At 32.8% G+C, this 19,580-nt stretch overlaps 1 protein-coding gene across 1 annotated transcript; it reads left to right on the forward strand.

The window, feature by feature from the left end:
• The first annotated feature begins 576 nt into the window (after positions 1-576).
• Positions 577-19,163, forward strand: tram1 (translocation associated membrane protein 1). Its single transcript, XM_056450930.1, has 11 exons — positions 577-803; positions 2,551-2,614; positions 3,452-3,573; positions 4,661-4,777; positions 4,871-4,929; positions 7,164-7,248; positions 9,689-9,759; positions 10,613-10,717; positions 13,208-13,351; positions 15,667-15,812; positions 18,070-19,163. The coding sequence occupies exons 1-11, from the start codon at positions 681-683 to the stop codon at positions 18,141-18,143; spliced, it is 1,110 nt and encodes a 369-aa protein (XP_056306905.1). The 5' UTR covers positions 577-680; the 3' UTR covers positions 18,144-19,163.
• The last annotated feature ends 417 nt before the right edge of the window (positions 19,164-19,580 follow it).

Consider the following 19,580-nt stretch of genomic DNA (forward strand, 5'->3'; position numbering starts at 1 on the left):
CCAATTCACCTATAGCGCATGTCTTTGGGCTTGTGGGGAAAACCGTAGCACCTGGAGGAAACCCATGCAAACACGGGGAGAACATGCAAACTCCACACAGAAATGCCAACTGGCCCAGCCGAGGCTTAAACCAGCAACCTTCTTGCTGTGGGGTGATTGTGTTACCCACTGCGCCACTGTGACACTCTAAAATAAAATAAATAAACAAATAAAGCTCAAAATACAAGAAATTTATGAATGTCCGATGATATTTTTTGGACACAACAATTTTTAAGTAATTTCAGTGAGGAGTAATAGAGTTTAAGTTTGTTTTGGGAATGTTCAAAGCATGTAGGACACTTACAGCTGTGTATATGATATTTAGCAAGTAGGAAAACAATATTCACAAAGTCTGATATTAACTTGTCTAATCAATCAATATTAAAAAAATACATTGGATGTTAAAAACAGGGATCTTTGACATGTTTAATGCCAGACAAGTGCACCGAGTCTGTTATGCATTTTCTCCAGTCCGACAGATGGCGTGTCTCTCGTCACCCTGCAAACTGCATTAATATTTGAAAAAGGATGGAAGAAGAAATACAGAAGTAGGCGTTAAGACTGACGTGCCTGCCAGATAACAATAGTGAAGACGTGTTCCTCACTCACACTCACCAAAAGTTCTCTCAACATCCACCAAGATGGGCATCCGAAAAAAGACCAACAAGAACCCGCCGGTGCTCAGCCATGAGTTTGTAATCCAGAACCACGCGGATATTGTGTCCTGTGTCGCTATGGTGTTTCTCCTGGGTCTTATGTTTGAGGTAAGAGCACACTTTTACCAAATTCACTCACTTTTACACACGAAAGAGCAGCTCAGAGTCAACTCAGTGTTTATGTTTTGTTATTCTTTGTATTAAATCTAACGAATCTTGTTTGATGTTGTGTCAGTGTGTGGACGCATCTCGTTTCTTTCACTTCCTTTAACTGCAGATTAAACTGTTACTTTTTGGTTTTGCAACGTAAAATGAAGGCTTTTAGAATAAGTTGCATGATTCGGAATCGTATACTTAAGTTATTAGTATTTACTCTACCACTAATGTGCTAATTGGTTATTCCATTGAAATGCTTTTGATTCAGTGGACGTGATGCACGAGAAGAGAGAGAGAGCGAGAGAGAGCGATATGAATGCCCATTTAGGGAACTTTAAAACCCGCGAGATAATAAAAAAAAGCACGCGCGTAATTTTGTTCTGTAAGATATAGTGCTGAACGGAATTTCAGAAATGATTACTAAAATGATTACGTAACAATGTAGTTGCACTGATACTTTTACGCGCAAATGAAGTGTTACGTGGCAATCGGAGAATGACTGAGCGCTGTCATCGGTGCACTGCATAACGAGAATCACGATTTTTGGCTACCAAAATGTGTATTTTGTAACAAAGTTGACTATTTTTCCAGTTTGCGCATCAGTTTGCAACGCGAGTTTACTAAACCGTTAGATTTGAACGATTGTTTGCTGAATATCAGCGCTTGTGCTGTGGTGCATCGTGGGAAGTGGAGTTTACATCACATTAACAGATTTGGTGCTTGATTCATCCCCTATTGAAATTACTGTATTTTTGTATTGCACATCCGATTTACACTTAACACACGAAATCCATGCCATTTTTTAAATTTGCAAGTTAACTCACTCGAATAAGTTACAAGCCTGTATAGTCTCACTGTAATTATTTTTGGCAATGATTTACAGAACATCAGACACCCTATAAAATGCCATTTTGTTTAACAATAGTTTGTGTACCTTAAATATCAAACGTTGAAGTTGATATACTTCCTGGTATCCACTACCAGTTAAAAGTTTGGGGTCAGGTATTTTTTATTTTTTATTATTCTGCACTCTCAAAAAAAAAAAAAAGGTACGCGAGCTGTCACTGCGGTGGTACCTTATCAAAAGCTACACGTTTGTCCCTGAAGGGTCCATATTGGTACCTCAAAAGTGTAAAAGTACCTAACATTTTAAGAGGAACGCTCTTGTACCTTTTAGGTACTAATATGTACCCTTGAGGTAATAATATGGACCTTTTAGGTACAAAATTGTACCTTTCAAAAAGAGACTCCAGTCATTATTGCTTTTATTACTATTACAATTAAAAATAATAATCAATATTCGAGTGGTTTCTGAAGGATCATGTGACTGAAGACTGGAGTAATGAAGCTGAAATTTCATTATTAAAATCATTGGATTAAATTAAACACTACTTTTGAACAGTTATTTTACAATGCAATAACATTTTACTATTTGTACTGTATTTTTGACTGAATAAATGCAGCCTTGGTGAGCAGGATAAGCTTATTATAAACATCTTAAAATCCTACTGACCCCACTCTTTTGACCGGTAGTGTATTTTAATTCTCATCAGAATTATGGGTCTTTCATTTTGCAGTGAGGTGTTGATTTTTACTTATTAGTGTTTTTATTTGTGATGCTTTAATTACAGATGTTTTTATTTTGGGATGATTTTGCTTTATTTGTTTGTGTATTGACTTTCTATTTCTTTCCACATAGATTACATCAAAGGTAGCGGTTCTGTTCATAACTGTGCAATACAACGTCACGATTCCAGCAAATGGTAAGCATGTTGGGAATAAGATGTTTGCTTTAATGCTTTCTGGTAGGTTGTTATTTCTATTGTAGCATTTGAAACACCAAGTTAATCAGTATGCATTGTTTTTCAAAACCCTTGTCACTTGACATGGGCCGGTATAAGTTTCTAATGGTATGATAACCTTGGATAAAAATATCACGGTGTCATGGTATTGTGATTACAGCTCTAAAATATATTCTTATTAAATGTCTGGGTAAAAAAACTAAAACTTTACCCCCTTTGAACAAAATCAATTTTATTTTGAGGAACTTTTAAAATATTTTGGAGCAGTGAACATGTCAGGCTAAATAATAAATCATTCAAATGAATCATTAACTTCTGCTGTCTTAAATGGTTTCAAAAGCACAGATTTCTTTACCATTTAAAACGGCATCTTTGGAGATCTTTTTTTATTAAAAACATTAATAAAAAAACTTACACATATCTTAGGAACGGTATTACAGAAAATTTTGGTGGTTTTAAAACTGACTTTTCCAAACCACGACATACCTTAAACGCTTGTCGTCCCATTCCTGCTCGTCACTGTACCGATTTATCAGATGACACATTTGTTTGTTTAATCAAGATGTTCTGCTTTTATTCATTCAGAATTATGCTAAACTACAAAGGAGGGTCGTATAATATGTTAAAAGATCAGCTGTGTGGCCTGTGTCATTATCAATTCATAAATGTAATTATTTACTAAACAAATAAGAAAATTTTGTTCTGTTTATACTTGATCAAAAAGCTAACAATAGTTACCAATAACAATAGCATTAAGGTAATTTTGGGATGAACTTGCGACTGTCTTGTGTATTTCAGGAGGTCCAGAGGAAGCGACAGTGAATTACTTTCATTATGGTCTGAAAGATGTGGCCACCATTTTCTTCTACATGTTGGTGGCCATTATCATGCACGCCATTATTCAAGAATATGTGCTGGATGTAAGTATGTCTTTCTGGTTCAATGTATCCCACACTAAATGAAGTATAGCTGAAACTACTGCACTGAAGCTGGTTTCTGACACAGAATGATACATTTAAATGTGAATTGCAATTACACACAACTTAGTTTGCGTTTCTTAATTAAATGCATTTCTCAAAATTGCAAGTTTCTCACCATTCCAGGATTATATATCTTAATACATTTTTTTCTTCTTCTCATAATTCTTGCAATTGAACGTTTTAATGCCATCTCAAATCTGAATTTGATTCTCACAGCTTTCCCACAATTACAACAGTTTTAAATGTCTCATTCTGATTTTGGTTTAAATTTTATTTTATTTTGAGTTTTTTTTTGCTGTGCTTAACTTTCCCCCCTTTAGAATTCTAATTTTGGTTCTTTATATGATATCATTCACACACATTTATTTTAATGTTTCCAGTTGTTACACCCTCCATGTACTTAATATAGTAATCACTATTAATGATGCATAATAACATTCAGCTAACCCTAAACCTGACTCTCATTCTTATGCTAATTATATGGTAAGTACATGAAATTAATTAATATTACTCCATAGTTAAATTAGTAGTAACAAGGGCACCTTAAGCTAAAGTGTAACCATTTATATTTGCCAATTTTGAGTTTATATCTAGCAATTATTTCTTTTTTTGTATCTCTGATTTGGTTCAGAATACTAACTTTATATCTCACTCTTGCAATTTTTGTGGGCTCTTTTGTGATTCACAGTTTGTGTTGCTGTTGTTGTTGGTTCTTTTGCAGAATTAAAAATAATAAACTTAAAATCATGAGAATTTATTTTTATATTGGGAGTCAGTAAGTGACATAGTCAGATTCTGAAGAACAAATCCATAAATCTGAATGCACAATGTTAATTAACACTTTAAATTGTAAGCTAAAACATGCCAAATCAGCTTTTCTTATTTATCTAATGGCAGGAACAAGCTCCTATGTAAAGCAAAAGGGTATTAGTGCACAAATGAGCATGTCAGTTGCATTGTGGTGCAGCACTGTTAATACTAATACATGCTTTTCATTTGCAATTAATTCAAATACGTTCCGGTTCAGAAAATCAACAGGAAGATGCACTTCTCTAAAACCAAGCACAGCAAGTTCAATGAGTCGGGTCAGCTGAGTGCCTTCTACCTCTTCTCCTGCCTGTGGGGAGCCAGCATTCTTGTTTCTGTAAGTGCTTTGTGTTAATACGCCTTGTGGGCTGGTTTGTATTTCTAGCAGAATGTAAAAAGATTAATTTGACTTATTCTGCTCCCTCTGAAGGAAAACCTCCTGTCCAACCCTGTCAGCCTGTGGGACGGTTACCCACACACCCTAATGCAGTAAGTATCACTGTCTGTCCTGTTGGGAAATGTACAGTTTAGATTATAAAAAAAAGTTTAGTATGAGTGTCAAAGCCTGCAGGTTGTGATTTTATTTAAATATTTGAGACTAATTGAAGTAAATTATATTTAAAAATTGTTCAAATTTGGACTTTCTTTCCACTCTCAATATTGTTTGTCCTATTTATGTGTATATAGGCCGTCTTGCAATTTAAATTTTTTTTGGTGCTTTTTTTTTTTTTTTTTGGATGTTTTGCAATTTCTTTCCCTTGTCGGCATCAAAATAAACATTTGTTAGGTTGCTGTTCAAAAATGATGAGGTAAAAATATAATAAAAATATAAAACATTATTGTAAGTTTACATGAAAACATTTTTTTACTCCACAATAGTGCTATTAAAAATTTAGTTTTAATATTTGTAAGAATCACAAAATCATTTTAATTATTTTTATTGAATTCAAAAAAGTGTGAATGTGGTCAGCGATACTTAAAAAAAAAAAAAAAAGAAATATTTAAGAAACGTGTAAGTTTTTACAAAATTTTAGTTTTTTTTTTTACAACAAAGGCTCAAGATTGATTTTAATTTTAAATTTCACACAATTATAAGGAACTACAAAGTTACACATTCAATTAATACTTTGAAGAAGTACTTTAATTATTATTAGGGGTGTAATGGGTCACTGTTGAGCCATGATTCGTACAGATAACAACACATGGTTCGGAACACACGTGACCTGCGGATTTATACATTTAAAAAAAATATAAAAAATTCTTTACTAAATTTGTAACGATCGCAGAGAGCGATAACCTCTCGCATCATTCAAATCGCAAGTATAAAAGCATTTAGGCTTTCCTGTAAAATATAATAATGATGGATAAAGTTATTTGGGATGTGGAGGGTTTCTTAGGTTATTAAAGGTGTTTTCTGTCACTACTTGTTTAGCCTGCTTTAATGCATTCAGTGCTAGCTGCTTGATTAATCATTAAAAGATCAGGATCTCAACAACCATGCAACATAAATTCTAAATGATGATGAGTTGCATATGTTTATTAATCCTTTGAGTCGCTGCATTTAAATCTGTGTTTGAAAAACGCAAAAATCAAGAAAGAGATTTAGTCTTTAGTTTGCAAACAGTCAAATAACACAGTAGTACTGGGATAAGTTTATAGTTTAGTAAAAACCACTAATGTTTATGGTAAAGATTAAAATCACCATCATATGCATTTAACTTTGCTCAAATATGAAAGTTGTAGGCAGCAATTATGTTTATGTAACCAATAGGTGGCGACAACCAGCCATCGAAAATATGCCACTGAAAAATTCTTACAAAATGATCCATGTAGCAACTAAACATGAAGTTGTAAATGACTGAATCATTTATTGAAAATGAGGCTAAAAATAAACATGGGTTGTACAAATGATAATGTTAGATTTATATATTTTACCTTCATCAGCAACAGTAGTAACAGTGAATTTTACACAGTACTGAATATTTTATTTACAATTTATTTTTATTCAGTTGATTTCATTTATAAAATTACATGTTCTAGGTATTGTAGTTTTTGTAATGAATGGAAGCAAATTACATTTGTCTCCTCCCCTTTTTGGCTGATCCGAAAAATGGTCTGATCCGTGACTAAAAAACACAATGTAATCCAAACCGTGAGATTTGTAATCAGTTTCTTCTTATTGTACTATTGTTATTTTATTATTTTCATTTTGTGTGTTCAGAATAAAAAGCAGTTTTTAGATTTTATATAAAAAAACACCACATTCTCTCTAGTATAATGAATTATAGATAAATGTAACTTAAGTCATCTGGTGAAATAGTTTATTTTTATTTATAATAAAATATATTTCAATGTCATTTTCTTCCAATTTTGTCCAGCCCTAACTGTGATTTAATAAAGGGAAAGGTGGTGGTTTTCAGTGTGGGTTGTGAAATAATTAAGGTTCATATTCCATCACACGTCACCTTTGCAGATTGACTGTGTGAGTGATCAACTTGCATCTTCTTTTGTAAACTGATCTGATTCTCATGGAGGAGACTGTGTAAGAGCAGTCTCAAGGCTTCTGATTAAATTATCCTGCATTAGTCTACCTTCAGCTCTCTTTTCTGGCTTTTGCCGACCTACTGTATGTTTAACACACAGCTTGCAAATGTAATTATTATTGATGCCTTTTTTTCCGCAAGTTGAGAAGATGCTTAAGAAGCTCCTTGCTTTTGTTTTAGGTTCCAGATGAAGTTCTACTACATCTGTCAGCTCGGCTACTGGCTTCATGCAATCCCAGAACTATACTTTCAGAAGGCCAAGAAAGTAAGTAAACATGGATGTGCAACATTCACTGAAGACAATATTCATGCATCCTGTTATTGTGACGAGACCAGCTTCCTTCTCCAGAGGCTTCTGTGTTTACGAAACCTTTTACTTCACTGAAATTCAGAGAAGACATGACAATAGATACCTGCTGGAGCCATTTTAGGACATCAATATGCTGATTTAAAAAAAAATCTAATCGGCTAATTGAAATAACCCATTTTTTGGGTTTACATGCAAATGCATAACCCAGCAACGCGTTAAAGTTTATTGATAAATCAGTTAATTTGGTGCTGGTAGCTTTCAAAGACAATTAAGAACTGTTCACACAAGATTTTCAGCCAAAAATAGGAAACTTTTATGCGTTTTTGCTTTTTTTTTTTTTTTTTTGCGTTTACATAACTGCATTTCTGGGACTGAAAACTGTTATTTTATTTTTTGGGTGAATTAGCCAATTAATTAACGATTAAAAACTAAACAGCTTGTGTATACGATCCTCTCAAGATGCAGCATTTTCACTGTTAAACATTTACTTCTGCCGCACAAGATGACAACACATTTTTGTAATTCTTTGGATCAAGAAAGTGCCTTTGTTTGTGGTATATTTCCTCCTTCCTTATTACAGAACATTTGCTCTGTCTTAAATTTGCCTCCTCACACATGCGCACTTCAGTAAAGCAACAGAAAATGAGTTGATACATTTACATTCTTGGCTAAACCTTAATTTGGCTATTCCTTAATTTATGCTTAAGCTGACTTAAAGGAATAGTTTACCCAAAATTAAAATTTACTTTTCACTTATCTGGAACCAGTCTAAATTATTTGGTACACAGAAGACCAATGGCTTTCAAAAGCAGGTATGTTGAAGAAAACGAAAAAAACCTGTAACCGTTGGCATACTTGGTAGGAAAGCAAATGCAATAGGTTTTTCAGCTTTCTTTAAAATATCTGCTTTTGTTCAACAGAAGAAAGAATCTCAAATCATTTTGGAGCAAGTGTAGTGAAAAGTAAATGAAGACCGTACCTATCCCTTTAAAGAAAACGTCTCCGCGGGTTCTTAAAGTCTTAATGTCTTAAATCTTAAATAGGGTAGGGAAATGTCATTGTCCTTGAGTCGGGATTCGAACTTGGGACGCCCTGACATGCTACAGCACCATATGGCACCACTAGGCTATTGCGTCGACACATGGAGCACTTTTAAACAAATGTTATTGTATTTACTGCTGAGGACGCCCACCTAGACGGATTGTTGTGCAAAGATTTAGTTTATTATAGTTTTTAAAAACTCTTAAAACATTTGTTCATTATTTATTGTAAAGTTTATGTTGAAAAAAAAGTGTATGAATATAAGCAGTGCTTGTTTTTGCACAATATTTAAAATATTTAGCTAAGAAACATACAATACATTTTTTTTTAAATTTTTTAAAAAATATTTTAGATTACTAAATGTAGTAAATTATAATACTTTTTATTAAGGAAAACAAAAATCTATTCTTCCTGAACCATTTGATAAATTCCCTAGCATTAAGCACTTTATAAGTCTAAAATTTCATTCACAGTGGCCTTAATGTCTTAAATTTAACTGAGTGAAGCGTGCAGAAACCCTGGAAAAAAATAATTAACATTTATGCGACCATGTGCACTAAGTTCATTACATCGTTGCCCATTTTTGAGTCTAGGCTTGCTCAATTTAAATGAATCTAATTCTGGAACGCTTTTGAATATAATCCTAATTTCTCTTTTTAAAGATATTCACTTATTCATTAATTCATTCATTCATTTTCTTTTCAGCTTAGTACCTTTTATTAATCTGGGGTCGCCACAGCGGAATGAACCGGCAACTTATCCAGCACATGTTTTAATGCAGCGGATGCCCTTCCAGCTGCAACCCATCACTAGGAAACATCCATACACTCTCATTACTAAAAAAATATATAAATTAAAATTAGGTTCACCCTAAAATTAAATTAACTAAAAGCCATGGGTCTTCTGTTCCAAATATTTAGTTTAAATCACTCATAAAAAGAGGGTTTTTTGGGGGCTGATGTTTATGTGATTGAATTGGCTTTTCATAGAAAGGGCTACAACTCCAGGTGTATTAGTATTTTTATTTTTTGTCACAAATGAATAAATTGTCACTACAAAATTGTCACTACACAATTGTTTATTGTCACTACTATAAAAATAACACATTTACAATGTATAGTTTGTATATATATATATATATATATATATATATATATAAAAATAATATTTTTATTTATTTTATAAAAATAAATTTAGATATTTTATAAATAATATAAAAATTTTAATCATGCAATGGCTGTTCATAATCAGGTTAAGAATTGTGTATACACAGTGTATAAACATTTTGAGATGTTTAATAAGATATTTTATTACATATTGATTTTTTTTTTATTTTGTTTTGTCCCCTTTTCAGGAAGACATTCCTCGCCAGCTTGTTTATATAAGCCTTTACTTGGTACACATCGCTGGAGCCTACGCTCTGAAGTAAGCAATTGATTTGTTATGTTTATTAATCACCATAAACAGTTGTCAGGGTCACATTTTGTAGGAGAACATCAATTACACATGCTCACTCGAACGTGGATTTTGAAAATGGATATTGTCAACAAGCCCGTTATGGTTGTCTTACTGTTTTCTGATTTCTGCTCGTATGACTTTGTTTTTTGATTTATGAAGATTTTAAGTCCTCAAAGAAGAAAAGGAACACTGCTTGTATATAGTGGAGATATTTTCAGATGCTTATTGCATCCTGTGGACTGGAGAAGTGATGCTGAAAGTCCAGCTTTGCCAGCACAGGAATAAAATCACATTTAAAATGTATTTAAAAAAATAATAATAATTTTGTGATATTTTAGAGTATTGAGCTTTTTACTGAGATACGTAAAAATAATTGCAATCGATATGATGTTTCATTTTTGTTAAGGAAGTCAAAAAACGTAACATGGTCGATGACAACTAGTGATTTATTCAATTAGTGTTGAATATATTTTCGAGTGTTGAATATATTTTTGACATTCGAAAATATATTCAACACTAATTGCTGAAAAAAAAAAAAGTTTTAGGACTTTATATTAAACTATATAGTTAAAGGTGAATTTTGAAGTTTTTTTTTTTAACTGAATTTTTTTTTTACTAAATATATTTTTAAAAATATATAATTTACTTTGAAAATCTCTTAGACCTTCACTTAAAGTGTAAAAAAAAGGAATTTAAAAGAAATTGTACAAAGTGAAATGGAAATAAATCAAAAAACATTTCTATTTACAGGCACTTGCGGATTTGCTCATGTTTAAACCAATTATGTAATGTAACCAATGTGTAACCAATGTGTTTTCAGTCTGAACCGATTGGGCTTGGTTTTGCTGGTTCTACATTACTTTGTTGAGCTCATCTTCCATGTGTCCAGACTCATTTACTTCAGCAATGAGGAAAGGCAGAGCGGGTGAGTGTCAAATCATTGGACAGATAAGTCCAGTTAAAGAGTGCTATGCTTTTGTTTTTGTTTTTTTCAGCTGCAGCCAAAAATACATAATTTTCGTGTATGTCCCTTTAATGCAAATTAGTTACTGCTTCTGACTAAATGTCCAGAAAAGGATGGCATTTTTACAGGCTTGGTTGCTCTAGCATAAAAACACAAACATTTCTGTGTGTTAAGAAGAGAAGACAAAACAATTTTTTTTTTTTTTTTGTGCACAAAAGTGTTCCTGGAGCTTCATATTATAACACTAATAAAAGGCTGTATTCTTAGCAAATGGACAGCAGAATAGTGATGGGTCATTTTTTTTTTTAACTAATCTTGTGTATGACTCAAGAATGATGAGTCCTCTCAGGGAGTGATATGTTCATTTGCGCACGCACACATTTGTCCTTTTTCGAGTCTTCTGTCGGGTTTGAGTCATTCATTCATCATTTGAAAGTCCGAAGCCAATCGTGTGCAGTCAGAGCCAGAAAAAGATTTGTTCATCTCAATGAGCGAGACTCAAAGGTCTGAAAAGGGTCAGTTAAATTATCCTAACTTCCCATCACTAAAGCAGAATGGGATCAGTGCTAAGAGAAAAAGAGAAAGAATAAACTTTCTGAAATCCAGCCAGTAATGGGAAGTTGAACTTTTTAAAAAAAAAAAAAAACTCAATACATAATGAGATTTACACAAGATGCCATATCGGATAAAAGACCTCACTCATCAGGGTGTCCGTGAAGTCTTAATGTCTTAAATTTTCAAAACAACATTTTAGGCCTTAAAGTCTTAAATTCGCTGAAATATTGAGTTGTAGGTCTTCAATAACTTTAATCAGTCTTAAATTTCCTCACTTCAGGGAAAGCTACCCAATCGGCCGAGATCCATCCAATCACCAACAATCCGTCTCAATTTTTTTGTTTTAAGTTTATTGCAAAGAGATGCAGCAAATTCTCCAAATTAAAATTTCTAACCTAAAAACAGGTACACATTTACTCATGATGATAATAACAGAGTAACATATCTCTTTACATGATCTTCCATTTACACAAAAAACGTTTACAGAAGGGTAAGTGGACAATGTTTGTAAATAGACATGAAACTTAAGTTTTTATAACAGAAACGCATTAGGTTGACACATTAGTTATACTGAATCAATTTCAACCAACAAATACTGTATATGTTTTTGATTATTCATGTAATATGCTTTTAGCAATGTTAAACTTCTCATTAAAAAAAGCTAAATGTATGTTGAAAAATGTGTATACAACTAGAGTTTTCTTGTTTTGACATTTAAAATATGTGGCTGAAAAATAAATAAATAAATCTGTTGGGCCGTTATCAAAAGTCCTTAGGGTTTAGCCATGTATAAGTCTTAAATTTAACTTATAATTTCATTTATAAAGTCTTAGATTTGACTTGTTGAAACCTGTAGAAACTCTGCTCATGGACATTTAGAAGAAACTCCCCCAAAATGTTAAAATTGCAACAGAAACCAAACTGTTGAACATAAACTTGTGGAATGCCCTATTTTTTTAATGTTATCAGGTAATGATTTATATCTGGAGAGACCTTAAATGAAATATTTTCAAATGTGAATCCTTCCAAAACCCTTCCAATTTTTATCAAAAGTAATTTTTAAACTGTTTTAGGTTTTTATTTTTTTATATATATTTTAAGTATTTTATATTATGTATTATTTAGTGCTTATTGATGTCTTTTTTAATTATAATTTATTATTATTATTATTATTTTTTATTGATTGTGCATTTGGGTATTAGTAGACTGTCTTCTTAATATCTGTTGATACTGATATATAACTGACTATAAGAAACTTTGCAAGTACACGTCAACTTAAACTAACCCTAATCTAACAGTTTACTTTTAATCTGAGAATTAGTTGGCACGTAGATGCAATGTAACTTAAATTCAACAAACGGACCATCAAAAATAAAGTGTGACAGTTATATTTATAAAATGTTCTGGTTTTGCCATGAAATAGCCAGAGAAGCTGATATGGCAATTAATATTTCTTCCTCTTTCCATCTCACTTCATATTATAACAATTGAACCAATGAAGTCTGTCTAACATATAGACTCTTCTAAAGTCAATGTGAGCTGTGTGCGACTCATTATATCATGTAGAATAGGCCAATCAAACTCACAGCCAGCAGCATACATCTCAAGTGCACCAGCTTGAGAAATACTTCCTAATTTATTGACTGAAAATATTTTTTTCTTATCAGACTGATTATAACATTATATCTGTGGTCATATTAAAGGATAAATGCTTCATTTTACTGTGCATCACTATATGTTACTGATATTAAGAGTAACTTCATGTGGTTTGGGCTTTATTCGTGATTTTAAAGTGTAAAAAGCATATTATGACCACTTTTAGTAACGTTTTCGCTGTGCATGCACTGAAGCAGAAGGATGCTTGATGATCATGAAGGGTTTTGTGTATGTTAACAGGTTTACAGTGTGGGCTGTTCTGTTTGTGCTGGGCCGGCTGTTGACTCTGTCCCTGTCTGTCCTTACTGTGGGCTTTGGCCTTGCCGGAGCAGAGAAACAGGGTCTGAATCTTGCAGAGGGAAGCTTTAATGTCTTGTTTGTGCGGTAAGAAGGGCGATCTTCAACTTGTGTTATTCAGTGCACTTCAATACTATGAACCAAGAAATGGTTCACAACAATTCTGCAAATATTTTAAAGCCATTTCATTTAAGAAGTAATTTTAGCGCCTCATAAGCCAAGTGCCTTATTTTCATTCCTGTAGAGCTTTGAAGCAGGAAATTCTTGAATTTGAATGGGTTGCACTGTGCAGGTTTTATGGTATTTACGTTTTCAGGCTTAATCTGATTCACGGATGCATTGCACAATTTAGTTTTTGAGGGTTTGAATGTAAAACTACAGAAAGGATGATAGTGGTAAGGTATTCGTCTAGGTTTTTTTCAACATGGGCCTATAGAGAGCGCCAGGAAGTGTTTGGAGATGAGCATTTGAGAATTGGGTAAATGAAAGCATGAATTGTTTCATTAAATGGTACATTTTATTAACAACTAAAAACAAAAAGGATAACAGTGAAATAATTTTATTGAAAAAATTATAGTGTTTTATAAATGAATTAGCCAATATTTTGATAAATTAATGAAATAAAAAAAGACAAAAATAAAAATTTCGGTTTTAAAAACGGGTAAATAGATGTAATGAGTAGAGAAATGTAATGCAAGTTATTTACAGTAGTCAATGTTTGAAGAGGATCAAGAATGTGTATCAGGAATTATCTTAAGACAAAAAATATTATTTATTAATGTACGAAAAATTATTCAACATTTGAAAAATTAATGAAACCATTACTTACAAATGTGATATCAAAACATAGGTCTGTTCAAATATCAAAACAAATATCACAAGTTGGAGATTTTTAAAAGGGTGCATTACTTGATTTTAAAATAATTAAAGAAAACACACTACCTACTATCAATGAATATTTATTGAACATCAACATGACTGAAATGAAAACACATTGTCTAAAACCAACAGTCGCTTTTTTTACTTTTATAGTTGAAAATGAATAACTTGCACTTTTTTTTCAATGTTTTTTATTTTAAAAGTAAAAAATAGGCAGTATCTCTTCTAAAGCAAATAACTCTTTTAGGTCCTGTAAATAATAGCTTAAACATTGCATTTCTTGCATCATCTCTAAACAAATATTTTAATTTAAATAATAATTTCAATGTAATGGAAAATATGCCTTCTCAAGGCATCTCAACCATCGGTAATGAAGTTCAAAGTAACAGAGTGGGGTCACATGACTCCACACGCGGTAGGGAAACTAATTGGAAGAAAGAAAAAAAATCGGCCTAGAAAAATTTGATTGATTATAGGTTCTGAATGTCGATTTCAATTACTTTTCGATTAATTGCCCAGCCCTATTAAAATGAGTTCCACAATGTATATGGTAATGTAATGAGTAGAAAAATGTCATGTAAGTTATATACAGTAGTCAACATTTGAATTGGATGTTTAGTAGAATTCCAAGACAATGTTTTGATTGACTTTGATGAAAGGTTTTGATTCACTTCAAACCTTCACTACTGTAGATAGTAAATTATTTCCAAATAAATGTTTTATTTGCCTATTTTATGGTTCAATACAACAAACTGTATAATACAAAAAAAGTATTAATCTTTTATAAATTATCCAACCTTTGATACATTAATTAAACAAAATAAACAGACAAATTAAAGATGAAAAATGTGATTTTAAAATGAGTAAAGGTACACAGTAATGTAATGAGTAGAAACATGTAATGCAAGTTATATACAGTAGTCAACGTTTGAAGTGGGTTTTGATTGACTTTTTGATTGACTGTAGATTGTAAACTTTTCCAAATTGTTATTTTAATTAACCATTTTATAAATACTAAATACAATAAATACAAAATGTATATATAAAAATGTAATTGTGTATAATACAAAAAATATTATTTATTAATATTTAATAAATTACCCAACATTTGAAAAAGTAATGAAATAATTTATAACACATGTGATTTTTAAAATGAGTACATGGATGTATACAGTGATTAAAATTAGTAGAAACATGTAATGCAAGTTGTATACAGTAGTCAACGTTTGAAGTGGATCAAGAATATTTATCAAAATTCCCCTAAGACAAGAATGGGTGTTTTGATCGACTTTGAAAGGGTTTTGATCCACTTCAACCCTTCATTACTGAAGATTGTAAATGATTTCCAAATAATTGTTTTAATTAACTATTTTTTAACAACAAACTATATAAGAAATATTATTTCTTAACATTTGAAAATGAAATGATTAAAATAGATTTAATGTTTTAGATTAGAAAAGCAGCAACTGCCTTTAGCTTTATTATAGTTGGAGCTGTTTGTAATCACGTTCTGTCTCTCTCAGGGTGACTGTCCTGGCTGCCATATGCATCACTCAAGCCTTTATGATGTGGAAATTTATCAACTTCCAGTTGCGGCGATGGAGAGAACAAGCACAGACACAGACCTTAAAGAAGAAATCCTCCTCCTCTAAGAGCAAATCAAAGAAAGGTCAGTATTGCACACTTTAGATCAGTTCACACATTTATTGAAACGCCACATGCAACTCCACTTTTCCAGTTGGGGGTGGCTGAAATGGCCATTTAATATGAGTCATTGTTTTTTGCCCATGTATCGTTTTGACATCCTTTTTGAATATTTGCAGAGCACAAAATATTAATGAATATAAATGCAGTGTATTTATGGTTGGGCGAAACTTAACTTTTATTATTATGTTAACTTTAAGAAGGTCAAAGCAGTTGTCACAAAAAATAGGAAAGTATTGTCTGTTTTCTAATCTATTCTATACTGAAAGTGCTACGATTAATTGGCAACCAATTGTTAAGTTAGGGATAAAGTAAATCCAGAAGGTTTTTAATCACCCAACATGCTTATTGGCACCCTGATGTCCAGCAGAGGACTGTTGTGTAAGACTGAAAGGTTTTATTCTGTGAAACGACCATCCTGCGTGTACTTTCTATCACTTATTACACGGCTACTTGTTACAAAACAGTCAAAAACCACAGCGTGACATACAAGAAGAGGCACATGAATGTGCATGTATGAATATGGATGGTCCCAAAAATCTTACTCTGAGTATTCCTAAAAGGTGCTGTATGTAAGTATTTGATTCTTCTAAAGCATAACAATGCCATGATATGTTTGCAGATATTTTAAAAACATGCTGAGTGAACATTCTTGTTTATCTAAAAAACAATGCTAGAGTCAGATTTTCTGCTTTGAAAATGTGCATTTCGTGTCGGAACGTTTGTCTTTGTTTTGGTCATTTAACCCCCCAATGCAACGGGTTGCTTTTTAACAGCCTTCATGACTGAATGAATCATGAAAATGCGACCTCCGGTGGACAGTAGCAGCCTCCGAAATGAGACACAAATTCAGAGTTCCACATGATATTATTAAATAGCAATGAATATAAACATTCCAAACGTAAAGATTAGGTGAGCAGGTTACATTGTAACACTGTGTCCTAACAACACACTATGTGACTAGATCTACAGTGATGAGCAATTGGGCTGTTTGCACCAGGCCCAACATGACCGAAATGTAAATAGCCATTCAGAAGCACAAAATAGTGCACTTACTGCACTCCAATGAAATAAGGTTTATAATCGAATTAATACATATTAAACCTCTTTAAGATTATTAAATGTAAATGCTAAATCACTTATAGTGAGTCACGGTTCTAAAGTCCAATTTCAAATGGTTTATTTTCAAGATCTGGGGTGAACTATCTGCTGCTGCTTTCAGTAGTATGGCAATAAATGTCAAGTAAAATGCGATGCAAACTCGCATGATTAGCATTTAACACTGAATAAAGCACATGTTGTGTACCTGAGGTGATACTTTTCAGTTTTTTGTTCAGCTGCAAGAAATGGAAGCCTTCCTAAAACATACATTTCAGGTGTTTATTAGGACAAACTCCTTTTAATATATTCTTTCTATCGCATGCTGTTGTCTTTATTTAGAACACTACTTAAATCAACTTTTGGTTGCTCTCAACCTGCTTTTGTGCGTTTTGAACCAGGGATGCGATACCTAGTTCAACCACTGGGTGTCAAACTTACATACTGCACCTTTATTAAATGCAAATGTATACACGCACAAACACATTTAAGCATGAATGTAGAGGGGCTTGATTGCTTTATTTGTGACACTGCTTCATGGGTAATGTAGTTTTTCTGCGCAAATTCGGCTATTACCATTTGTTTATTAATTTAGCTGACACTTATCTAAACCATGACTCAAAGATTTTTTTTTTTTTTTTTTTTTAAGGCTTATTAATTATTCTTAAATCAATTTCTTCATGGAAAAAACAAATGTTTTTACTTCATGAACCCAATTGTATTTACTCACTCTTGAGTGGTTCCAAACATTCGTTTGTTTCTTTTCAACAAGAGAAGGTAGTTTAAAGAAAGCTGAAAACCAATAACCAATTACTTCCAGAGGAATTAAAATACTATTGAAGTCAGTGGTTACAGGTTTTCAGGTTTCTTCAAATTATGTTTTTTTTTTTGTGTGTGTGTTCAACAGAAGAAACTCAAATGGGTTTTGAATATGTGAAGGATGTGTAAATTGGCAGTTTTTTTTTCAGTTTTGAGTGAACTGTCCCTTTTAAGAAAGTGTCCTCAGCTGAGTTGCTTATGGCTTTAAAATATAGTGACTAATATGAAATAATCAGAAATCCAGACTATAAAATTAACTGTTAATCACGTCCTGTAATGCTTCTCTTCATTTGTGTTCGTCACAGCCAATGGTGTGAATGGATCTGTGGGAGCCAGCGGAGCAGATTCCCCCAGAGCGAGGAAGGAGAAGTCATCATAAACCTCCTGCATTCCCAGCTTCTCAAATCAGCCCCATCATTCCTCTGTGTTTTCCCTTTACACTCTTGTTTATCAGAAAGAATGAAAAAAAAAAAACTTGCAACTTCCTTATCCTGCTTCTTGATCCTGTAGGATGTCGAATGCCGTATTTTACAAAGCCATTATTGAGCGGCTTAAGGAAATGTGGCTTTGGGGGATTTTGAAGAGGGTCTTTTTATTCCCTGTGCATTCTGAGGTCCATTTGCTTTCTGGCTTTTTTTTTTTTTTGCTTAATGCTGCAATCCCAAGTCCAAAATCATGATCCAGCCATACCTGCAAAGAAAACATAAGAACTGTGGGGGGCGGGATAGAAAAGTAACTTATTTTTTTACAAGTGCCTAATCATACATCATTTTGACAGGTCAGAGAGGGATAATCCAATATTTTAGCTTGAGTACGAAATCAGGGTTGTATTTAAAGTTTTCTGAAGGCTCAGTTTTTTGCTGATTCTGTCCTATGCATTTGGAACCACGTCTACAGTCTCTCCATTTGTGTTGTGTAGAAGCATCGTCAGATTTCTAGAAAAAAAAGTTGGTCATTAGAAAAAGATCACAAGCAAAGACATTCATCTGATGCCTTATTTTAGACAAGTTCATGAATTGCGTTTGTTGCACTGTATTGTGTAATTTGGTCGAGTTAAGCAATTAGTGTAATGCTCCACAAATTGTTGATTTAGCAAAGGAACTAAAGCGACATGCTTTTGATTTGTCAATAGATTCTACCATTTAATCTTGGACTTTGCACTGCTGACTTTGCTGTTTGGTGTAGATAACACATGAAAATTTCAAATCACATTCCAGTGAGATTGTGAGACTGGTCAGAATCGAATGAAGTTCACCTAATTTCTCAGTTTTGGCTTTAGAACAGCCGTATGTAACAATGAAGACCGGAACAAGCATTGTTATCTCCCGTTACTTTCAAAATACAACCAAGTAGACCAACAAGCAGTGAATACGTTAATAAAATGCCGTTTTCACAGTTATTTGTTCCATTTCAGTGCATTGCTTATAAAAATGTTATCTGTTTCTGCATATTTTAGTGCTTTACTGAAAATCCAATTGTAAGCTTATGGAGTTTTGAAGAGTTTGAAATGCATCAAAACAAATGAAAGATGTCAAACTGTTTCACAGTGTTCATGAAAATTTTATGGAACGGTCTATTCCACACATTTAAAGTCAGGATCGGATACGGTTGCAGCCGGAAGTTAACGAGAATTATTTATTAAATTTACCATTTATTGAATTTTATTAACGTCAACCCCAACCCTAAACCCAACCATCACAGTAACATAAAAACAGGAGTTGTAGCGAGTATTTTTTGTTATCTATTAAATTACCCAATAAATTGCATTTTTTTTTAACGCCTACTACCCCGACCTCCACTCTAAACCCAACCATCA

This window comes from Danio aesculapii, chromosome 24, assembly GCF_903798145.1.
Source record: "Danio aesculapii chromosome 24, fDanAes4.1, whole genome shotgun sequence".
Lineage (NCBI taxonomy): Eukaryota > Metazoa > Chordata > Actinopteri > Cypriniformes > Danionidae > Danio > Danio aesculapii.